This window comes from Tenrec ecaudatus, chromosome 17, assembly GCF_050624435.1.
Source record: "Tenrec ecaudatus isolate mTenEca1 chromosome 17, mTenEca1.hap1, whole genome shotgun sequence".
NCBI lineage: Eukaryota > Metazoa > Chordata > Mammalia > Afrosoricida > Tenrecidae > Tenrec > Tenrec ecaudatus.
In genome coordinates, this window is record NC_134546.1 from 24,037,376 (window position 1) to 24,058,313 (window position 20,938).

Below are 20,938 nucleotides of genomic sequence, written 5' to 3' on the forward strand. Positions count from 1 at the left end.
CAGCTTTAACTCTTTTTATTCCAAAACTCTAGACAAGCATATAAGGATGGATGAAAGGTCATATCTTTACCTTTCATGAGATACTTGTCTATAAGTAAAGACTCAGATTTCAAATTTTGAATATCGGTGCTATTATTTTTATACTTATCTGCTTTCCTTGCTTGGGAACCAGACCAAAGAACATTGACTGTATTGAAAAGAACACGAAAGTAAGGAGTCAGAAACGTAGGTTTTTGTCTTGCTGCCGTACTCTTTGTTACCTCAGTGTAAGTCATTTAGTATTCTCTCTGTTTACCTCCCAGATTTGCCATAAAGATCAAATGAAAATGATTTGAAAGTTAATAAAGACACAAAGCCAGATTATTGGAAGGTTTTACTCATCCTTTTAAGATTAGAAGAAATGATTGAAATAATCTGATGTTCGGGAGGAATGTGGCAGTTTTTGATTTATGTTTCTGCCCATGCCAGCCAACAAATTGAAGCATATTAATAAACTAAAAAGTTCAGCCACATTATTTTACTATCAACAAGTGATTACCAAAGTAACAAAATGTTATAGTCATCAAGTCACCAGGCACTAAGATCTGAGTGCTAAAAACACACACAGGGGAGTCAGCGCGTGTCTCCCAGGGAGCAGAGCAGCCAGCAGTGGCAGCCTGGCCTCCGAAGCACACCCTGCGTCTGCCGAGGATGTCCACGGGCCCCGTTTTGTGAAACCTCTCCAGTCAAAGTAGAGATCGTTTGATTGCTGTATTTCCTTGGTTCAAATCCTTAAAACTACAATTTCCCTTTCTGGTGTAAACTAAAGCGACTGCCGTAGTTTGGCCATGTGTCAAAACCTATTCCTTTGTTTTATTTTTTCAGACCTCTTCTTTTATTTAGTTCATAGTGTAGTAGCAAAAATTGGGTGCAGTGGGTTTATTTGAAGCGCAACATTTCTGTACATTGTCTCACTTTGCCAGACAGCCTATTTCCCACACAATATCTCTCTTTTCCATGCCCCGCCTAAGATTCAAAAGCCTAAAGCAGTGGTTCTCAGCCTGTGGGTCGCAGCCCCTTTGGGGGTCAAAAGGTTCACAGGGTTTGCCTGATTCATAACAGTAGCAAAATTAGAGTTATGAAGTAAGATCAAAAATAGTTTTATGGTTGGGGCATCACCACAACCTGAGAAACTGTATTATTAAAGGGTCACTGCATGGGGAAGTTTGAAAACGACTGGCCTAAAGGAACTACTTGTGCTTCTTTACTGGCTGCCTGATTAGATGTGTATACTGAAGGAGTTGTGGTCAATTACCAAAGCATAGCTATCGAAACCTTTGGTTTTTATTGCTGCATTAGAGGACTGTGCTTTATGAATGGAATTTGGGGCCTCAAGTCAGTAGAGAGAATTTTGTTTCAAAATCCCAGATAATATGCTTATGTTTAAATAAATCTGGAAGCAATTAATGATGCTTCCCTTTGCCTTGGCTGGTGTAGATGAGATCTCAGAAAGCCAGCAGTTGGTTGTTTCCCCTCTACTTCCATTAGATATAATTCTATTTCCCTCGACTAGATCCAGGGGAAGAAACAGCAGACTCTAGTATTTTTAGCTCGAAGTTTTAAGTGGCTTTTTATAAGCTACAGGCAGTTTTGTCTCTCCTGAGTTTAGTGTTTTGGTTTGGTTTGTGGTGTACGTAGCTTACAGCCCTTGGTCGGTGTTGAGAGTGAGGGCAGGTGATAGCAGGAAGATCCAAGAAAGAGAAGGGGTGGTTCTTCTAACCAGTCACTGAACCTTCTACTCGATAAACATACTCCTGCCATATAAATACGGACACATACTCAGAATCTTTTCCTTAGGACACAGTACTAGAAGAATGGTTGCTGAGTTTAGCAGAAAGTACGTATTTTCGTAACCAGCCAGTGTCTTTGACTGATTATTTACTTTGATTTTTTATCTTGGTAGAGCCTTTTAAAAATATATGTTGTCGTTAGCTTTTGTTGGGTCAACTCCTGACTGATCCACCTAGTCTAGTGGGATTAGACCTCTGTGAGCTATCAAGCTTCATTGACTAATTCTTCTACAGTAGATCACTGCCAGGCTTGTCCTCCTTAAGTTTTTCTGAAAGTTCTACTGAAACTGGGTTAGGATCACAGAGACAAAGAAGGCTTCACTGACGACAAGCCATGAATGCCCATAAGGTACACTGGCCAGGAATCAATCCCTGTTCTCCCACACGGAAGGTGAGAATTCTTCTCCTGGACCAACACTGTCTTTGTTTCTTCCAGATATATGCTGTAAAAGTTTTCCTCCTGACATGAGAAAGGCCCATTTTTGTGTGGTGGCTTTTTGCTCATAAAAGTCAAAGGAAATGTATATTTGTAGCAGAGTTGGGCAGATGAAATAACTGATGTATAAGAAATAATTTGTAGTCTAGTTGAGAGCCACTGTGTTTGATCAATAAGTTTGGTTATATACCATGTGATAAAATGAATTGTCAGTATTACTTATACAGAATTGGAGACTGTTTCCATACCAACTCCAGATTTCCTTTTTATATCTAAAAGAAGTTAGACAAAGTAGCACTGTGAACAAGATTTGTGGCACTCCTTTATGACAATCTACTTTTTAGCTGTGTAGCCTCATCTGTGTATGTAACATATCTAACATGTAACACTGTAGGACACAGACTGTTTTACCCTTTCTCTAATGCATTAATTCTAATAGAGCATTTTCTACATAGGCAGTATACATGTAAAATTTTACATAACACAGGTCAAGTGTTAGCATTGGGCCTAATAATGCTATTTTTACTACTTGTGGTTATCTAGATAATCCTTAAAAAAAATTTAGGGTAGGTGTCTTAGTTTCCTAGAGCTGCCATAACAGAAGTAACATGCTTAGATGGCTTTCAAGAAATAAATTTAGCTGTTTCCTGTCTATGTGCTCATCTTACAACTCAGACTGGGTTAGATTTGGGGCACAGTTAAAATCACAGAAAATCCTGTGGCCTAATAGAATTGCATCCACAGGGTCAGGCTGAGAATTCCAACATGTATTTTGGAGAGATCGCAATTCTCTGCATCAGCAGAGGTAATCTGAATTAGAGATTAAGTCCTAATCTAATTCTTTCATTTTGCTGTTTATATGGAGTAGAACAATGTGTCTGCATTCCATTTGGATTACTTTCAATTGACATTTGTATTAGGAATTCTTTTGACATAAATATTTGACTCAGAAACATCATTACTACTTCAAATTGTCATTTAGATCCTTGATATATTCTACCAGTGTGTCTAACATGTAGATTGCAAGTTAATCGTCACTTTTGCTTCAAGTATATATTCCATCCATGTTGCACAGTGTGAGCATCGGCATGTAGATGTTGTATAAACATTTATAGCTGCTGCTATTCCATGTATATGGAAGAAGGGGAAATTATTTATTTGTAATGTTTATTACTGTAATGACTCTGTCAGGTTCCTTGCTTTTCAGTGCTTTTTCTCCTCTGTTCTCTTTTAGATACTTTTGAGATGGTTTCTGAAGATGAAGATGGAAAATTGGGTTTTAAAATAAATTACCACTACATGTCTCAGGTGAAAAACTCCAATGACGCAAACAGTGCTGCCAGAGCCCGCCGTCTTGCCCAGGAAGCTGTGACACTTTCCACCTCACTGCCTCTGTCATCATCCTCTAGTGTGTTTGTACGCTGCGACGAGGACCGCCTTGACATCATGAAGGTAGAAATGGCAGTGTGTGCCCTGTTTTCTTCAGCTAATCTCATTGTGCACAGATTTCAGGAAAGCACTCAAAGTTGCATGAAGTTCAGTGCCTTCAAATCTTTTTGGTGCGATCATATTGGAGATCAGTGGACATTCAGCATATGTACAGAATACAACTGTAGAGACCACCACGAAAAGGATGCTTCCTTGAGCTTATCTGCAGCCTGTCACTATGTTAGAGCCAGTGGAAGAGAGGAACAATTTTTTTCTTGTTATCTAAGATACTTTTCTCACATCTTTTAACATTGTTCTTCAAAAATGTGTCAATTTTCCGGGAAATTTATACACACAGGGATGTGTCACTAATGTCTGATACGTTTTGTGAATTAGGATGTAGATGCATATTGTGTGAATACCATATATGTTTGTGTGTATTCGGTACACCTATATCAAAGAAACTACCTTGTAAGTTGTTCTGGCTCTCCTTAGCTTGAAGCCAGCTTACACCTGCAGTTGAATGCCTCTTGGGTACCCCACACTGTCTGAGCAGAAATCAGAAGGGAGTCTTGATAGCACTGTGGGTTTGACACTGGCCTGCTAACTGCAAGGTCATCAGTTCAAACTGCCTATCCTTTCCTTGAGAGAAAGATGAGCCTGCTTCTTGTCAAGATGTGTCCTCTCAGAAACCCTATCTAGGGTTGCTATCAGTAAGAATGACTCAATGGCAATGGGCGGGAGTTCTCCCTGCTGGCACCAGTGTGCAGGGCACTTGCCCGCATTAGCCAGGAGAACTATAGCCATGCAGTTCAACTACTGCATTGACTCAAAGACTGTGAAAGCCTTCATTGTGGCTCAAGGGCTACCCCAGCACTAAAAACGCAATGCCCCTGCACCTGCTAGTCCACTAGTTTCCAAAGAAGCCACTTCTCCCCGCCCATGGACATGGATGTGATTAGACATAGACCCTATGGGGGCATGTACTTTACATGTGTATGTGTATATAGATATTGATATATCTGCACCTTTATATTTAACCCTGTGATGCACTGGCTCCTTAAATATCAAGATAACACTGCATAAAAAATTCCCGAGTTTGGATATTTGGGGGAACGAAACTCTATGTGTGTAACATAATTCGGGGAATATTTTGCCTTTTAGATACACAGCTTAAAACTATTGACAAAGAAATTCTGGAATATTTTTCTTTTCTTAAAACTAAGGGAGAAACATCACAAAAAATGTAAATGCTAAAGCTAGACTATTTGACCACACCAGGTTCTTTTCACAAACAATAGAATCCTTCAGAGGATTCCTGCTCAGAGACTGGTGTTTCATCACCAATCTTCACAAGTTCGTATTTGGGGTTTTGTGTCTGTTAATTTTCTCCCAAAGGAATGTGAGCACAGGTTGAGATTCTGCGTCACACTTACCTCCCTGCACAACTGTTCAGGACCAAATCTGTGTTGAACAACTCACACGAGATGTGTATATGATTTTAGCACTCACTGCTGGGTTCTCCACTGTTTCTTGGAACACCAGCAATGCTAAAGGAAAAAACATCTGTTCTCTCAAAACCTTTTGGTCACAAGAGAATATGTGGTCATTCTTTCCCTTTTAGCTTTATCCCCCCAGAGGCAAGTACGGTCTTTCTTAAAACAGAAAATGACCTCAAACTTTATAGGAGAAAGATAGCCTCAATACCTTTGTGATAGAATAATAAATATACCTTTAATCTCAAATAGTCTAAGAAATGCCTTTTAGAAAGCATTATATAAAGGATCCGTGGGGTTAAAAAAAAAGATTTGTGGGAAATGAATGTAACTTCCTACTAAATACTGCCATGGAATCATTGCTGACTCATAGCAGACCACTGTGGGTTTCCAAGACTAACTACTTGCGGGACTAAAAAGTCCATTCTTTCTCTTGAGCTGCTGCTGATTTTAAACTGCAGGCCATGCGATTGCAGCTCAATGCAAAACAACTACACCACCAAGGTTCCATTAATATTAAATAGGTACTTAGTATTAAAGTAATTTTTCCTACTATAAATAAAGCCTCCCTTTTTTAATATCCCATTTTTGACCAAAACAAAATCACTTTAATTCTAACCTCAAACCAATTTTCCCATTCTGTATTTATTTTTGACTAATAATTTAATATGCTAAAGCATATTCTGGTAGTAATATAAATAGAGTGTGACAAGGTTTTGTTTCATGCCAAACTATTATTTTCTAAAGTCATTGCTTAGGGATAATAACATAATTTTTTCTGTTTGTATATTCATGTTAGGTTCTTATAACTGGTCCGGCAGATACCCCTTACGCTAATGGATGCTTTGAGTTTGATGTCTATTTTCCTCAAGATTATCCAAGTTCACCCCCTCTCGTCAATCTAGAGACAACTGGTGGTCATAGTGTGCGATTCAATCCAAACCTTTATAATGACGGCAAGGTAACATCTTTGCAGATTTTTGGTTTTGGTACTGATGTATTACAGGCAAAGGTTCCTGTAACGTAAACAGAATCTTAATCTTGTTTTCTTTCCAAGAGGACCTGCGTATTTCAGACGTCTCTTCCCTGTAGCTTCATGTTAGCCTAACGAATAGACGGGAAGAGCAGCGGCATGCGTTGTTGTGCAGTGCACGGAGTCACAAGCAGTTACTGAGCGTGTAGTGACTCCACACACCCCTGCCCTTGAGCACTCGCTCCCTGCTCAGCATGTAGTAACTTAAGTGTCTGTCTTACCGTCTCAGCTTTACTCTCTGCATCTCCAGTCCAGGTGTCTTTCACAGTGCCAGGGTTAGAGAAGCAGCAAAGAACAGAACCGTCAGCACTTTGTTTTTGTATATCATAGCTGTTGTCTGCCATCCTAGCTGCCCACATTTTCCTGGATGTGTGTAATTGTGAACTTACTTTTAAGGATTAAGGTATCTTAAAATATTTCCATATACATTTTCTTATATTACAATTTGGATGATACACTCCCACAAACAAACAAGAGTAATAAAAACAATCTCAGGTTGCAATAAATCTTGAAAAATTAGATTTAAGAGAACAGTCAGTAGTTTTCAAAGTTAATTGAGAATGTTTTGATGACATTTAAATGCTAAATTCTCTGCTGTGTATATTCAGTGTTTCAAAAGCCACTAGAGGAGAACTGTATGGGCCTCAGAAGCAAACAGTGAGAGCAGATGATGTGAGAATAGCAAGTGTTGGACGTTGGTCTGGTTCATCAAGTATGTCTCCAAGTCTCTCTCTGTTAGAGCAAATCATAAAACGAGTTCATTTTCTGGGTGAGAGAGATTAACCAGAAGCAGACTTTTCTGTGGTGGGAGAGGAACAGGGAGTAGCAGTGCTACTTCACTTGGGAGAGATTGGAGCCTGAAGAGAACTCACGCGTGTAGTATTTTACTGTGGTTGTCAATCCCAACTGTTAGGCAGCAGAGATGTATGTATGACAGTGCCTTGAATAATGCACAAGACTGTCAGACACAAGTCTTCTAAAATTATTAATGAAATTATTTGTCAGTGAATTCATTTGTTTTGCATAATTGCTTCCACAGATATTTGGAAAAACACAAGATTAAACACCTATAATTTTTTATTTTTACCTCTACTCTATTTTTTATTTATTTAAAAAAATTAATTTTAGTGGGGGCTCATCACAACCCATACATTCATCCATTGTGTCCAGCACGTTTGTACATTAATTACTCTTTAAACACTACTGTTTTCCAAATTTGTCTCCAATATCATTAGGAATTCCAAATGTCTGGGAGGTTTTTGTTTTTGTAATGTAAAACGTTTCGCAAAAGACCACATGTGGTATGCCCGTGTTTTATTCTAATCACATGTGACAATAGTTCAGATTTTTAAATACGTCCAGTTCTTTTTCCCAGAATGACCTATGTATTTGACAGATAATTTGATTCTGTCTTCTCAGTGCACAAGTATCTAATATAACTAAGAGTATCTAATGTATATTCCTGTAGAGCCTGGGATTCCTGATAACTGTGAGATTCGACCTTTCTCAGCTTCATGTTTTATGTGAGACTGGATTTTTTTTAAAAAGGCGGGCTTTTACAACTCAATATCAATCCATACATCAGTTGTATCAAGCTTATCTGTGCATATGTTGCCATCATTCTTTTCTGGACATTTACTTTCTATTGAGTCCTTGGCATTAGCTCCTCTTCCCCCCAACCCCACTCCCCACCCTCATGACCCCCTTGATCAATTATACATTATTATTATATATCTTACACTGTCTCCCCTCTCTCATGGGTTCTGTTGTTCCCCTGGAGTAGGGAGGGTATATTTATGTGTCAATCATTGCAATTAGTTCCCCCTTCCCCTTATCGCCCAACCTTCCCCATACCCTTCTGGTTTCGCTGTTCCCATTCCTGTCCCTGGATTCAGTGTATTGTGATCTCTGTCTCTTAACCTGTACCTGTGCACAGGCTCCGGTTTAACGCGCAGTGAAAGGCAGGACTGGAGTCATGTTAGTGGGGGGTGAGGAGGCTTCAGTCAAGGAACCAGAGGAAGATTGTGTGTCTCATCAGTGCTTTACTATGCCCTGGTTGGCTCGTTCCTTCTCTGTGACCCTTTTTGAGGAGATGTCCCATGTCTACAGATGGGCTTTGGATCTCTGCTCTGACCTCCCTCATTCTCAACAATATGGTTTGTTTGTTGGTTATGGGTCTTTTGATGCCTGTTACCCAATGCTGTCGACACCTCATGATCACACAGGCTGGTGCGCTTCTTCCATGTGGGCTTGTTGCGTCTCTGCTACATGACCACTTGTTTAACTTCAAGCCTTTAAGACCCCAGACGGCTGTATCTTTTGATAGCTGGCCACCATCCGCTTTCTTTACCACATTTGTTTATGCTCCCATTTTGTCTTCAGCTATCGTGCCAGAAGGGGGAGCCTCACAGATGCCAGTTTGCTGGGACAAAGGCGTTGTTCCATTGAAGGAGGGTATGAGCAGAGGCCTGAAGTCCATCCACTACCTCTGCGTATTGCCATATAAATATATGTATATAGGCAAATACCTCTTATTTTATAAATTAATGTATTTGCATATGTACACATCTGTATTTATACCTCTATGCATAACTTTGCTTCCTCTGTTTGCTTTTACCTTCCTCCTGCCCCACCATCACGCTTGGCCTCCTTTAACCTCTTAGTGATTCCTCTCAGCTAGATTGCTGTTGCTCCAACACCCCCAGGATCTCTGTGTCCTCCTGGTTGATTTTAATTCCTTAGCTGTTCCCCTGTCTATGGTGTTATTTGCTTACTGCTCCCTTCCCACTTCCTCCTCCTTCCCCAGGTTCCTCCAGGCTGCTGGTCCTGTTGCTTTTTCCTCGAGCTTTACTATGCCTATCTTACATAAGTAGACAAATCAACAATAACATAGACCAAGCAAAAAGAAAACAAAAGATTGAAAGAAGGCGGGGGGAACATATATAATTCCAGGTCTGTCAGCTGACCTTTATGAATATCTTCCCTCTGGCCCTGGAAGAATTCTGGAAGCTTCCCCTCCTAGCCTAAAGTCTATTTGGGAGGTTCTTTTTAGAGGTTTTGTGACTTTTTTTTATCATTTTATTGGGGGCTCCTCCAACTCTTATCACAAGCCATACATACATCAATTGTATAAAGGACATTTGTACATTCGTTACCCTCATCATTCTCAAAACATTTGTTCTCCACGTAAGCCCCTGGCATCAGCTCCTCATTTTCCCCCTCCCTCCCCCACTCTCATGATCCCTTGATAATTTATAATTATTATTTTGTCATATCTTACACTGTCTTACATCTCCCTTCACCCACTTTTCTGTTGCCCATCCCCCAGGGAGGCGGTTATATGTAGATCCTTGTAGTCGGTTCCCCCTTTCCAGCCCACCCTCCCTCCACCCTTCCAGTATCGCCACTCTCACCACTGGTCCTGAAGGGATCATCTGTCCTGGATTCCCTGTGTTTCCAGTTCCTATCTGTACCTGTGTCCATCCTCTGATCTAGCCAGATTTGTAAGGTAAAATTGGGATCATGATAGTGAGTAGGGAGTAAGCATTTAAGAACTAGAGGAAAGTTGTATGTTTCATCGTTGCTACACTGCATCCTTGACTGGATTGCCTCCTCTCCACTGCCCTTCCATAAGGGGATGTCCAGTTTCCTACAGCTGGGGTTTGGGTCCCCACTCCGCATCCCCCTCATTCACAATGATAAGATTTTTGTTCTTTGATGGCTGATCGTATTATGGAAGTAAGCACACAACGATACGATTTTTTGTTCTTTGATGCCTGATAACTGATCCCTTCAGCACCTCGTAATCATACAGGCTGGTGTGTTCTTCCATGTGGGCTTTGTTGCTTCTCAGTTAGATGACCTCTTGTTTACCTTCAAGCCTTTTAAGACCCCAGTTGCTATATCTTTTGATAGCTCGGCACCATCAGCTTTCTTTACCACATTTGCTTAAGCACCCACTTTGTCTTCAGTGATCTTGTCGGGAAGGTGAGCATCATAGAATGGCAGTTTAATTGAACAAAGTATTCTTGCACTGCGGTAGTACTTGAGTGGAGGCCCAATGTCCATCTGCTACCTTAATACTAAACCTATAAACATATGCACATAAATCTATTTCTCATCGCTTTGTGGCTTTGCATTGCTCCAGTTGCAGATCTCTTATGTTCCCTTCTTGGTTCTCCAACTGCGGGGGGTTCAGACTGGACTAACTCCCTGCTGTGTGTCCCCAGTATTTGTGAGGCCAGATTTTATCTGTTACTTTAACCAAAAGGAATGTAAAGATACATGTGAAATTCAAGTAATCTTTTTTACCCAGCCATGTATAGTTTTCAAAAGTTTAGGGAATTTTGTGAAAATGTACTTACTGATGTCACTAAAATGTTTTATTTGGGAAAATGTTAATTTCATTTAATTGCATATTATTTTTAATACTATGTAATGAGTGCTGGTTCTTTGTGGACAAATTGTAATCCCACGCATTTAGGTCACATCCGAAAGCCCCAATGTAATAGCCTGACCTTTAGGTTTTATTTGGGCATGTAGGGCTGAGGTACTTTGGCATCCTAGTATTTCATTCTGACATCTGTTTTTGGAAAGTTTGCTTTTAAGTGCTCCTTTTTTCATTTCTGATTAAACTTGTTTCCTTCCTCCTCAGGTTTGTTTAAGCATCTTGAATACCTGGCATGGGAGACCAGAAGAGAAATGGAATCCTCAGACCTCAAGCTTTTTGCAAGTAAACAGATTTTCACTGACAATTTCACTTTTAAAAATATTAAAGAATTTATTATTATGTATGTGTTTTATAAATAGTTTAATATCTAAGAATAAACATAGTGATAGGTTAAATTGGTAAGCAGGTGGATAAAAAGATAGACAATGGTATGCGTGTTAAATAGCTCAGACTGAGACAATATCGCGAAGTTTAGCTTACCTAGGTAAAAGTTGGGATTTAGGAAAAATTGCCTTTTAAAAAGATCTCAAAACTGCCCTTAGTTTATTATGTGTCCTTAGTTTATTACTCTCCCATCTCCCATTGATTATTGTTCTTAAATTCATTAAATAGAAATTTGATAGTAGATAGGGTTTATCCATTTGTGTAATTCACATCATAAGTAATAAAATTGACAATTTTTTATATGCTAATCTTTTCATTTTAGAGTATATCCTCCTCTCCCCAGTTTTATTTTTTTAGTTTACTGTGATTTTTATGTAATAATCTTCTGACTTCATAATCTATAATTTATTTCCTCTCTAGCAGTGGTTCTCAACCTTCCTCATGTTGTGATGACCCCCAACCATACAATGATTTTTGTTGCTACTTCATCACTGTAATTTTGCTACTGTTATGAATCGGGTGACCCCTGTGAAAGGGTCGTTTGACCTCCAGGTTGTGAACCGCTGTTTATAGTCTAATATGTCACTTTTAAGATTGTTTCCTTGATAAATAATACTGCTATTTGTATTATGTTTTTTATGTAGCCAAGTAGTTTCCTGATGCTAGATTCCTAGATTTGAAACAAAATGATTGAAGACAACCTGGAGGAAGCTATATTACTTTCTGTTTTTACTTCTCCTTACTATTTCTTAACATTTAATTATTTGGGATTTATTACCATGAACTGTTTTTTTTAACATTTTATTAGGGACTCATACAACTCTTATCACCATGAACTATTATAATAAATATTAACTTCAATATCATTATCAAAAACTATACCCATTTAAATCTCTCACCCAAAAAAAGGGTTATTCAAGAAGTTCGTGGTATTCTCGAACTCTGATACTTAGCACAATGCTGTAAAATAGTGTTCACCAACTCATGGGTAAGGTGATTTTTTTATTTTATTTTTTTAGGTAAGGTGATTTTAAAGGTAATTTTACTCCTCATTTCCATGCTTTCGTGTTTTAGTGATGTTCATCACTTATTGCCTAGCAATAATAATTTTTGTATTGTTTTTGTCTCAGATTATCAGGGATACTAGTCTTAAACTTTTTTAAACAATGGAATTTTTCCCGCTACATTTGGTTAGCTAAACTTTTCTATAGATATCTGAGAACGTATATACTGCCCACTGACCTTAAGATCTGAGTCTGCTAATAGGAGAATGATAATGGTAATTTGTTCATCTGAATACTGTGCAGAAAATAACCACTGTGTTGCAAAATGTGTCCTCTAAAATTCCTAGAGTATAAAATGAGATTATTATCTTTATACCTCATGAGCTTATTTTTAAAAATCAGTTATATATATTGTGTATTTAATTTATTCTATAAAACTTATCTACATTGTCATTATGTTACTAGTAATTAGTACAGTAATCATTTGGTTTGAAGATACCAAAATCTTTTAGAGGTGGTTTAGCCAATAGGAGAGCTCTGGCAATCAAAGTGAAAATCTCTAGTAAATTGTGTTGGTCAAGAGTTTTGATTTTATGTCTTCTGTAATAAGAAACAAGGAAACATTTTATTCAAGAAATAATGTTAGTGTGACTGGTGCATGTAAAATGTATTAGTGAAAGATGTCACACTGGAAGACAAAATTGATCTGCCCTTAGCCTTGGTATTATTAAATACTTTATGAATAAGCCCTCTGAATTATGGTATTGGCAAATTTTGAATATACATACCATGGGCTCCCAGAAGAATAAACAAGTATGTCTTGCATAACACTTGTGGGGTAGATGTAGGCAGTGAGTGTTCTGTTGTCCGTCGGGTCCCTATGAGTCCAAATGGACTTGACAGCACTTCAAAACAGCATGCTAACCAGAGATAAATGCTAGAAAGACAGAAAAAGGAGGCCCTAAGATAGCACAAATGGTTTGAACATGACTATGAACCACAGAGTTGGTGGGATGATCTGTGTACCGAACGATCCCGACTGAGAGAACCCATGGGCAAACCCACAAACAGTGGTGCAGCTCTGCACTGTAACACAGTGAGTCGCCAGGAGTTGGCGTCAACTCGATGACAACAGGTTTGTTTTTTGTTTGTTGACAGAGGTGACAGAGGGCCTGAGTTAGGTCAGTGATCACAGGCAGATGCAAATGGTGATTTTATTTGAATGGTCTATGATGAAGAAAATCCCCCAAACAATCTGGAAAATGACCATTCTTTCAGAATGACTGAGATGTGGTGTTCCTGTGCCAAGCCAGCGGTGCACAATGGAAGTTAGTTAGAGTACTAAGGAGCTGCTGTATAGATGATGGAAGCCCTGTGTAGTGGGTTACGAGATCCGTTACCAACCAGTTCGAATCCAGGAACTATATCAAAGAAGAAAGATTAGATAGACTTCATACTCCATAAAGAATTCATTTTGGAAACTCACGGGGGTAGATCTAGTCTTTCTTGCAGAGTCACTATGAATCAGAATTAAGTACATATGTTGAGCTGAAGTTTAATCCAAGCCTAGCAGATTATGAAGAATGTTCCAGCAAGTTATTGACCTCCTAGAAAACACTCCAGTGTGGACGGAGCGGAAGCATCTCAGACCCCACTGCTCATAACCTGCTACCAGACTACTGCCAACGGGCTCCGTTCCGGTGCCACCGAAATTCCCCAATAATTCAAGATTGACAGACTTGTCCGTCTGATTTTATATTTCGGAGACAAGTAGGGAAAAAGATCTTAGATGAGTTTTAAACAGACCATCATTTAAAAAGTTTTTAGATGGGCCAAAAGTTTTAAAGACGGTCAGGAAGACTTCAAAGATGAGCCAAGAGAGAGAAGGCTATCATCTTTGATGAACAAAGAAACTGACTGAGGTCCAGAAACATTTGGAAGCAAAGTGTAGCCTTACCCCTGCTGCAGGTGAGACCTTCCATGGCTAGCATTTTCAACAGCACGCAGTCTTCTCGGTCTCCGCCAGTTTTCAGCCAATGCCAAAAGCCTTGCACACAGTCCCGTTAGTTCAAAAAACCAATCCTTCCATCAGCCTCGTAAGCAAGACCAAAGCTAATGCAGATGACTTTATGGGGAAAAATGATGATTGGAGACATATCCTGGGTTTACCAATATCACCCATTCGAAACAATCTGAAGGGAAACTGCTGAGTCAGGTCAATTGAAGGCGGCAGGCAGAGGCCGGTTCAGAAGGTTAAGACGGTCGTATTTGGAGTGCCAAAGGGATCGTCTTGATTGATGCTCTCAAAGGACACGAGTTGAGAGATCACATGGACTTATTAGGAAAGAGTTTTAAGAAAATGGAAAACTGCATTGGTGAGAAAACGGTGGGAGCATTCATTCCTCTGAGATTGTGTTCTACTATGACAAGGTACCTCTCATTCTGCAAGAATAGGAAACCCCTGATTTTGTCCCTTCAGACAGCTTTTTGTTCACAAAATTTATTTTTGAAAATGAACACAGCTTGAGTTCCAGGAGGATGGCAAAGTACTGTTTTTGTGTTGTACAAATCAGATTGCACAGAATTCTTTGGGGAAAGGTTAGAGAGATGGAAACGTCATCTTCCAATGTATATAGACGTAGAGGGGGGTTTGTTGGCAAATAATAGCTTCATACTTTGATTCTTTCATTTAATCCAGGTGTCGATGATTATTTTAGCGATACTTCTTTACTTACTCTTGTATAACATGGCTCTACTGCCCCTAATTTTGCTTTGATAATAAAGTATTTCATTGTGATAATTGCATCAATCTTTTGGTAATAGAAACATGTAGACACACATATTAACAGAAGTTTCTAGTTGATAAGGCAAGCAAGCTATCAGCGCATGTCCAGTTGTAACTTCTTATTTTCTTCCTTCCTCAGGTGTTAGTGTCTGTGCAGTCCCTTATATTAGTAGCTGAGCCTTACTTCAATGAACCAGGATATGAGCGGTCTAGAGGCACTCCCAGTGGCACACAGAGTTCCCGAGAATATGATGGCAATATTCGACAAGCAACAGTTAAGTGGGCAATGTTAGAACAAATCAGAAACCCTTCGCCATGCTTTAAAGAGGTATGTTCGAGAAATTAAAGGCATTCTATCATCTGTGAGGGCTTCAGAAATTATAGAAAAATGGTATTAAGAAACAACAGAAGTTTTTCAGGAACTACGTATTTGACGCCACTTCTGATTCATTAGCAATTATACTTGCTTTTGTGTATAGCTCATCTTTGACATATGTAATTTTACTATAATAAAGTTTTCTTTAATTTTTAGAGTTAATTCTAAAAACTCACTAATTCAGTTGTATTTAAAAACTTATATTCTGAAGGCATTAACTGTATTTCGGAACTGTTTTATTTCTTATTTCTAACCTACTCTCACAATCTGAATAAATTAGAAAAATGTTTCTTCCTTTTTTAAAAAAAAAAATCTTATTAGTGGTCAAAATACATTCTCAACTTTTCTTGCAAATCGAATCTTTTTCCCTTGCCCTGATTCCTGTGTATGACTGTTAAGCAGGTCTTTTCTTTAGGAAAAGATTGAACTTTGTTTCTGAAAACCAAAGCAGACTCCCTGCCATCAAGTCAATGCCCACTACTAGCGATCCTATAGTACTGGGTAGAGCTGCTCTGTGAGTTTCCTAGACTAACTCTTTATGGGAGTAGAAAGCCCCATCTTTCTTTGGATGTGTTCCCGGTGGTATAAAACTGCTGATCTTGCAGTTAGCAGCCCAACTTGTAACCATTACACTATCAAGGTTCTTACATTTCTAAAACCTGTCTTTGTATTTACAAGTACTTTTATTTTACCTACTAAATCATATATGGTCTGTATCCTGTGATTGATTAGTTTTCTCTCTGTAGTCTACCCATAATGTCTTTTTCCGCTGTCAGATCAGATTAGTTCAGCATCTCCTTGCTATAGCTGCGTCCTCGACAGAACTGTGGTGCGGTTGAGGCATGGCTGAGGAAGCAGCAGTGGAGCAGTATCTTAACAAGTTGAGTGAAGCAGAGCAATTGAGACAGGAACGATTATGGCTCAGAGCCCTGGATTGGAACCTCAGAAGAGACAGGGAGCTCATCAGGAACCTGGTGGGAGGAGAGTGGATTATTATCAACATTGTGGGCAGTAATGCATATTCAAAGAAACTGGCCACAGTATATGTGTATAGCACAGCTGTTTCCGACAGTGGTTGTCAACGATTTCATTGTTATGCAACACACACTGCCCCCCACCCCCTTTTAAAGAGCGTGATTAAATTTCTAGCATGGGATTGAACCACAGCTTTCCGTGTTCCAATTATCACCCCAGTCTACTTATATTTTACAAATTTGAGTCTGTCCCAGTTTTGTTTCTTCAGCCATGACAATCAGGAAGCCTTAGTTTGAAGCCTTAGTCCTAAGACATTTTTCTTAAAATTGTTTTCCTTGATCATCGGTTTCTTAAAATTATGCAACAGCCTAGGTGTTTTCGAGGAAATATCGGCTTGTTTACGTGACAGAAAATCAATCTTTAACATAGCTGAGCACTTGTTATGTGTGGGCACTCTTGCTTCAGCCTTACAGTCCTGCTCTTTTCCTATTAACAAACATTGGTATCACGCTTCACAAACTTAGAATAAATTTGAAAGAGCATTCCTTTTTAAATTTTTTATTAAATGAATTTACATATGAGTGCTACTTGAATGACAAAGTTTTGGTATTTAGTTTTTACAAAAACTTGCCTTTTGTGCCTTTTGTCTTGAAAAGTCATGGGGAATCACCTAATATTGAAAATATAAGCATGTATTTGTTTAAACCCTGAAGCATTCTGCCCTTTGCTACCTTTGGCTTATGCATACTAAATAATTCTGCTTGTGACACTCCGTAGAGTTTTGTAGACAGGAAAATATAGCAATAGCTTTTGGATTTTACCTTTATACTATCACTTATTTGTGTTTTAAATCCTAACGAATCCTTGTTTGTTCACCTAAGGTTATCCACAAGCATTTTTACTTGAAGAGAGTTGAGCTCATGGCCCAGTGTGAAGAGTGGATTGCAGACATTCAGCAGTACAGCAGTGACAAGCGGGTCGGCCGGACTATGTCTCACCATGCAGCAGCTCTCAAGGTGGGTGAGCCTCCGGGGAGGGCCTGAGAAACAGGTCTGTGTCCACGGTTACAGAGTTAGGACCAGCAAAAGGCAAATAAGGGGAGAATTAAGGCGTCATTGTCTTTGGGATACAAGAAATGTTTGTGAATTAAGAAATAATGTGTTTGGCATTTAGTTCAAGATAACAAGATAAGGAGATTAGGATAGATATAGATGAAGCAACACTAGCTATACATAAGTAACGATTACATAGGACTTTGTGTTGCTATTTTACTGACTTTTGTATATGTTTAGAATTTCCCATAATAAATCCTTTTTAAAAGTAAATAAAGTTGTCTCTTAATACTTCCATCTTCCTAAGCTAATTAATTCTGTATGGGCCCAGGTTTCTTGATACAGATACTAATACTTCTTATCTCCATTTTTTTGTTTTAAATCATTTTATCTGTCCTGTATTCCGTGTTTCCAGTTCCTATCTGTACCAGTGTACATGCTCTGGTGTAGCCAGATTTGTAGGGTAGAATTAGGGTCATGGTAGTGGGGGTGGGGTGGGGGGAAGCATTAAAGAACCAGAGGAAAATTGTATGTTTCTTCGGTGCTATCTTTTTTTTTTTTTTTGAATCATTTTATTGGGGGATCGTACAGCTCTGATCACAATCCATACATACATCCTTTGTGTCGGTACTATCTTATCTCCATTTTTAAACCACCTTTTCACTAACTAACTTGACTTTCCTTCCATTAAAGCTTATCCTCAAATCCGATTAGCATGGCTTACCTCTGCTCACTTCTCTCTCGTAGCACGTGTTTTAACCTTCCCTCTACTTTTTATCTCCTCTACTAACAACTGCATTCGTTTCTCAAAATAAATTTTATTTCATGGAAGCCTGCTTTCAAGATTGGGTATCAGATCGTTTATTTCAGTACATGCCTACCCATGAGTCTCTCGACTTGCCTGTCTCCTCTGCTGCATCTTCAGATGCTCTTTCTTGCCACGCTTCCAGTGTGTTCTGTTTGCCTCTAGTGATTCTACGAGGTCCGGCCCAGTGCATTGCTCCTGGGGTTCCATCTCGTACGTGCACGCGCCTACTGCAAACAGAATGTGTTTGAACAGGTCTCTGTGATCTGTGGGTCACTGCAGACACGTTCTCAGTAACACAGTTATCTTAGTCATGTTACAGTGCCCCCCTTCCCCCACCCCGCTCTTGACACCCCCAAAAAGGATCTAATGAAAACACTGATTTCTGAGGGGAGTCTTCTGGATCAACTAAGTCAAGGCACACAGGCCAGCTCAAAGTTATGGCAACTCTTTTTTGAGGGGGATTCTAGGAGATTCTCGCGAGATTTTCTCGAAAGACAGAGAATGATCATTAGGAAGACGTTCTAAGAAAACTGAAAGCTGCTTTGGGGAGGAAAAGGCAGGGAAGTAGTGCAAGGAACTTTTCCCATCACTACAACTGCTCGTTTTTCAAGGGCAGTGAAGGCTGTGGCATAAGAATGTCATTGGGAAATCCTACTCCAGCCACCCGACAGCCCTGATCTTGCCCCTCAGACTTCTTTCCCTTCCCACACTCAGATGTTTGAACCGAACAGAATGAGTGTCCCTCAAGAATGCAAAAGCTACCATTCTTGATAGTAATGTGCATTGGAGAGCCCAGAATTCCTCAGGAAAGGAGTAGAGAGATGGAAACGTTGCCTTCAAAGGTGTAGAGACCTAGATGGAAGGTGATTGGAAGCAACAGCTTCACATTTTGACCCCCACCCCAAAAATTTAAAACATCTTAGGATATTATAATCCATACTTACTGATATTATAACCCATAGATCCATTAGATCAATGTAGTTGTAAACTGCTGCCATCATTCATTTTCAAAATATTTTCTTCATGATATCCTTGATAACAGCTCCCCTTTATCCCTTCCCTCCCCCCTTTATTACTGGGCTTTTGGGGCCATAACTTACACTATCCAGTGTAGTCTTTGTCCTACAATGCTATTGTCCATCCCCTTCAGTGGGGTGTGCGGTCATCATTACTATTGGTTCCCTCCCCATCCGCCCAGTCCCTCTTCTGAATCCTCAGGCAATCATTACTCTGTCCAATTTCTGTTTCTGAAATAGTTATCACATTTTGATAATTTTTGTTTGGAAGTGTTTCTATGATTTTATAGCAGTACTTTTTTATTCTTCTTTTTTTATAGCCGTACTTTTTAATTTACCCTCATATGCCTTAATGATTAGTTTTCTACTCTTAGCTGTTTTATCCATTTTCTCTTTCTCATTATTAGTTACACCCAAATTTTGGCCATTTATTCTAAAAATTACTCTTCATACTATTGTGTACTCTGAGCTTTATCTAGAACTCCATTATTATGAGTCTAACTTTCTCCATTTACTTAATTTTCTACCATTTTTCTCTGTCTAAAAACCTTCATATATATCACTTAACCTTCCATACTACACCGGGCCAGCAACTAGTTCTTGTCAGTGCTACCATTAGTAGAGGATGCCTTCCTCCATTTTCTTCCTCATTTTAATCCATTCCCATAACTCAATCTGTTTGACCAGTTTCTTAACCAGTTCTCCACATACCAAAATTTACTTCATAGAGCATAACAAGACTGATCTTTCCTACACTTGTCTTTTAACTAACGTCTTTTCTTCAATCAAACCTCAGTGGATAATATCCCATTTCTTTAGCTTTATATTGGTCAGTGACTTGGCATATGTCTCAACGTGTCTTCCTGTCGTCTCTGAGTCGCCCTGACATAGGACTCCCCATCCATAAAGACTATGTCATCTTAACTATGCCTTTGTTGCTGTGTGTCACTAGAGAAGAATTAGAAACTTAAACGTGGCTCTGGGTGTGTGGTTTTCTCTCTTGTGTATGTTTTATACCTCAAGCAGAATTTAAACTCTACCAAGTTCGAGGCGCTATCTTCTTTACTGTACTCATGGCTTACAGTTTATGTCATGAAACTCATGTGAAATTGTTCACTACAGATTAGTATGTAAACTAATGTTTCCCTTTATTTGGCTAATCCTCCTCCCCGCCCTAGCCTTTTAAGTTCCCTTCGTTGCCAGAAGCAGGGCTGCTGCTAAAAGTAAAAGCTACATCGCTACAGAAATGATTGTGGCTTTGTTAGCTAATATCAAACCTGAGTTCTTGGACAGACAGATTTTTGGATTAGCTTCGTGAGACCTTTTAAAAAGAACATAGCCAGGTTGACTTCATCAAGCACATTCATCTTGCCTTCAACTATTGATTGCCTTTTACTTCATAAAATTCCATTCATTCCTATATTGTTTCATTTATTAACTTCCTACGTTTTCCAAGGCCTGTGCTAACAACTGGGAATAAAAGAAGAATGGGAAATAATTTCTGTTAAATTCTAGCTTTTCTAACAGTTCCTGTGTGAACTTGCTTTTGATACTTAATATCCTGTTTCCTGGTCTGTAAACAGTAAAATATTAGGCTCACCATAGAGTTTATTAAAAGGAGTAAACAGATCAACAATATTGTATATGATGTGTTTAGCATAATGCCTAATACATCATTAAATGTCATCCTGGGTCACGGAGACCCCAAGAACTACAGAGTGAAAGGTTGCCTGACCTTGCACCATCCCCGCAGCCAATTGCAGAGAGGCCCACTGTGCTCCATAGAGTTTTCGATGGCTGGTTAGAGCACCGGGCCTATCTTCCTTGTTTGGCTACTGCTGAAACCTGTGCATCATCATAGCACTC

The 20,938-nt window shown here is 39.2% G+C and overlaps 1 protein-coding gene across 11 annotated transcripts in view; it reads left to right on the plus strand.

Annotated features, from left to right (window-relative positions):
• Positions 1 to 20,938, plus strand: part of BIRC6 (baculoviral IAP repeat containing 6) — a 224,499-nt gene that overhangs the window by 196,184 nt on the left and 7,377 nt on the right. For all 11 annotated transcript variants that reach the window (XM_075536115.1, XM_075536120.1, XM_075536121.1 and 8 more), the window contains 5 exons: positions 3,500 to 3,717; positions 5,989 to 6,150; positions 10,877 to 10,954; positions 14,985 to 15,173; positions 17,078 to 17,212. In XM_075536115.1, coding sequence (XP_075392230.1) covers positions 3,500 to 3,717; positions 5,989 to 6,150; positions 10,877 to 10,954; positions 14,985 to 15,173; positions 17,078 to 17,212 — 782 coding nt within the window. The remainder of the gene's footprint in view (positions 1 to 3,499; positions 3,718 to 5,988; positions 6,151 to 10,876; positions 10,955 to 14,984; positions 15,174 to 17,077; positions 17,213 to 20,938) is intronic.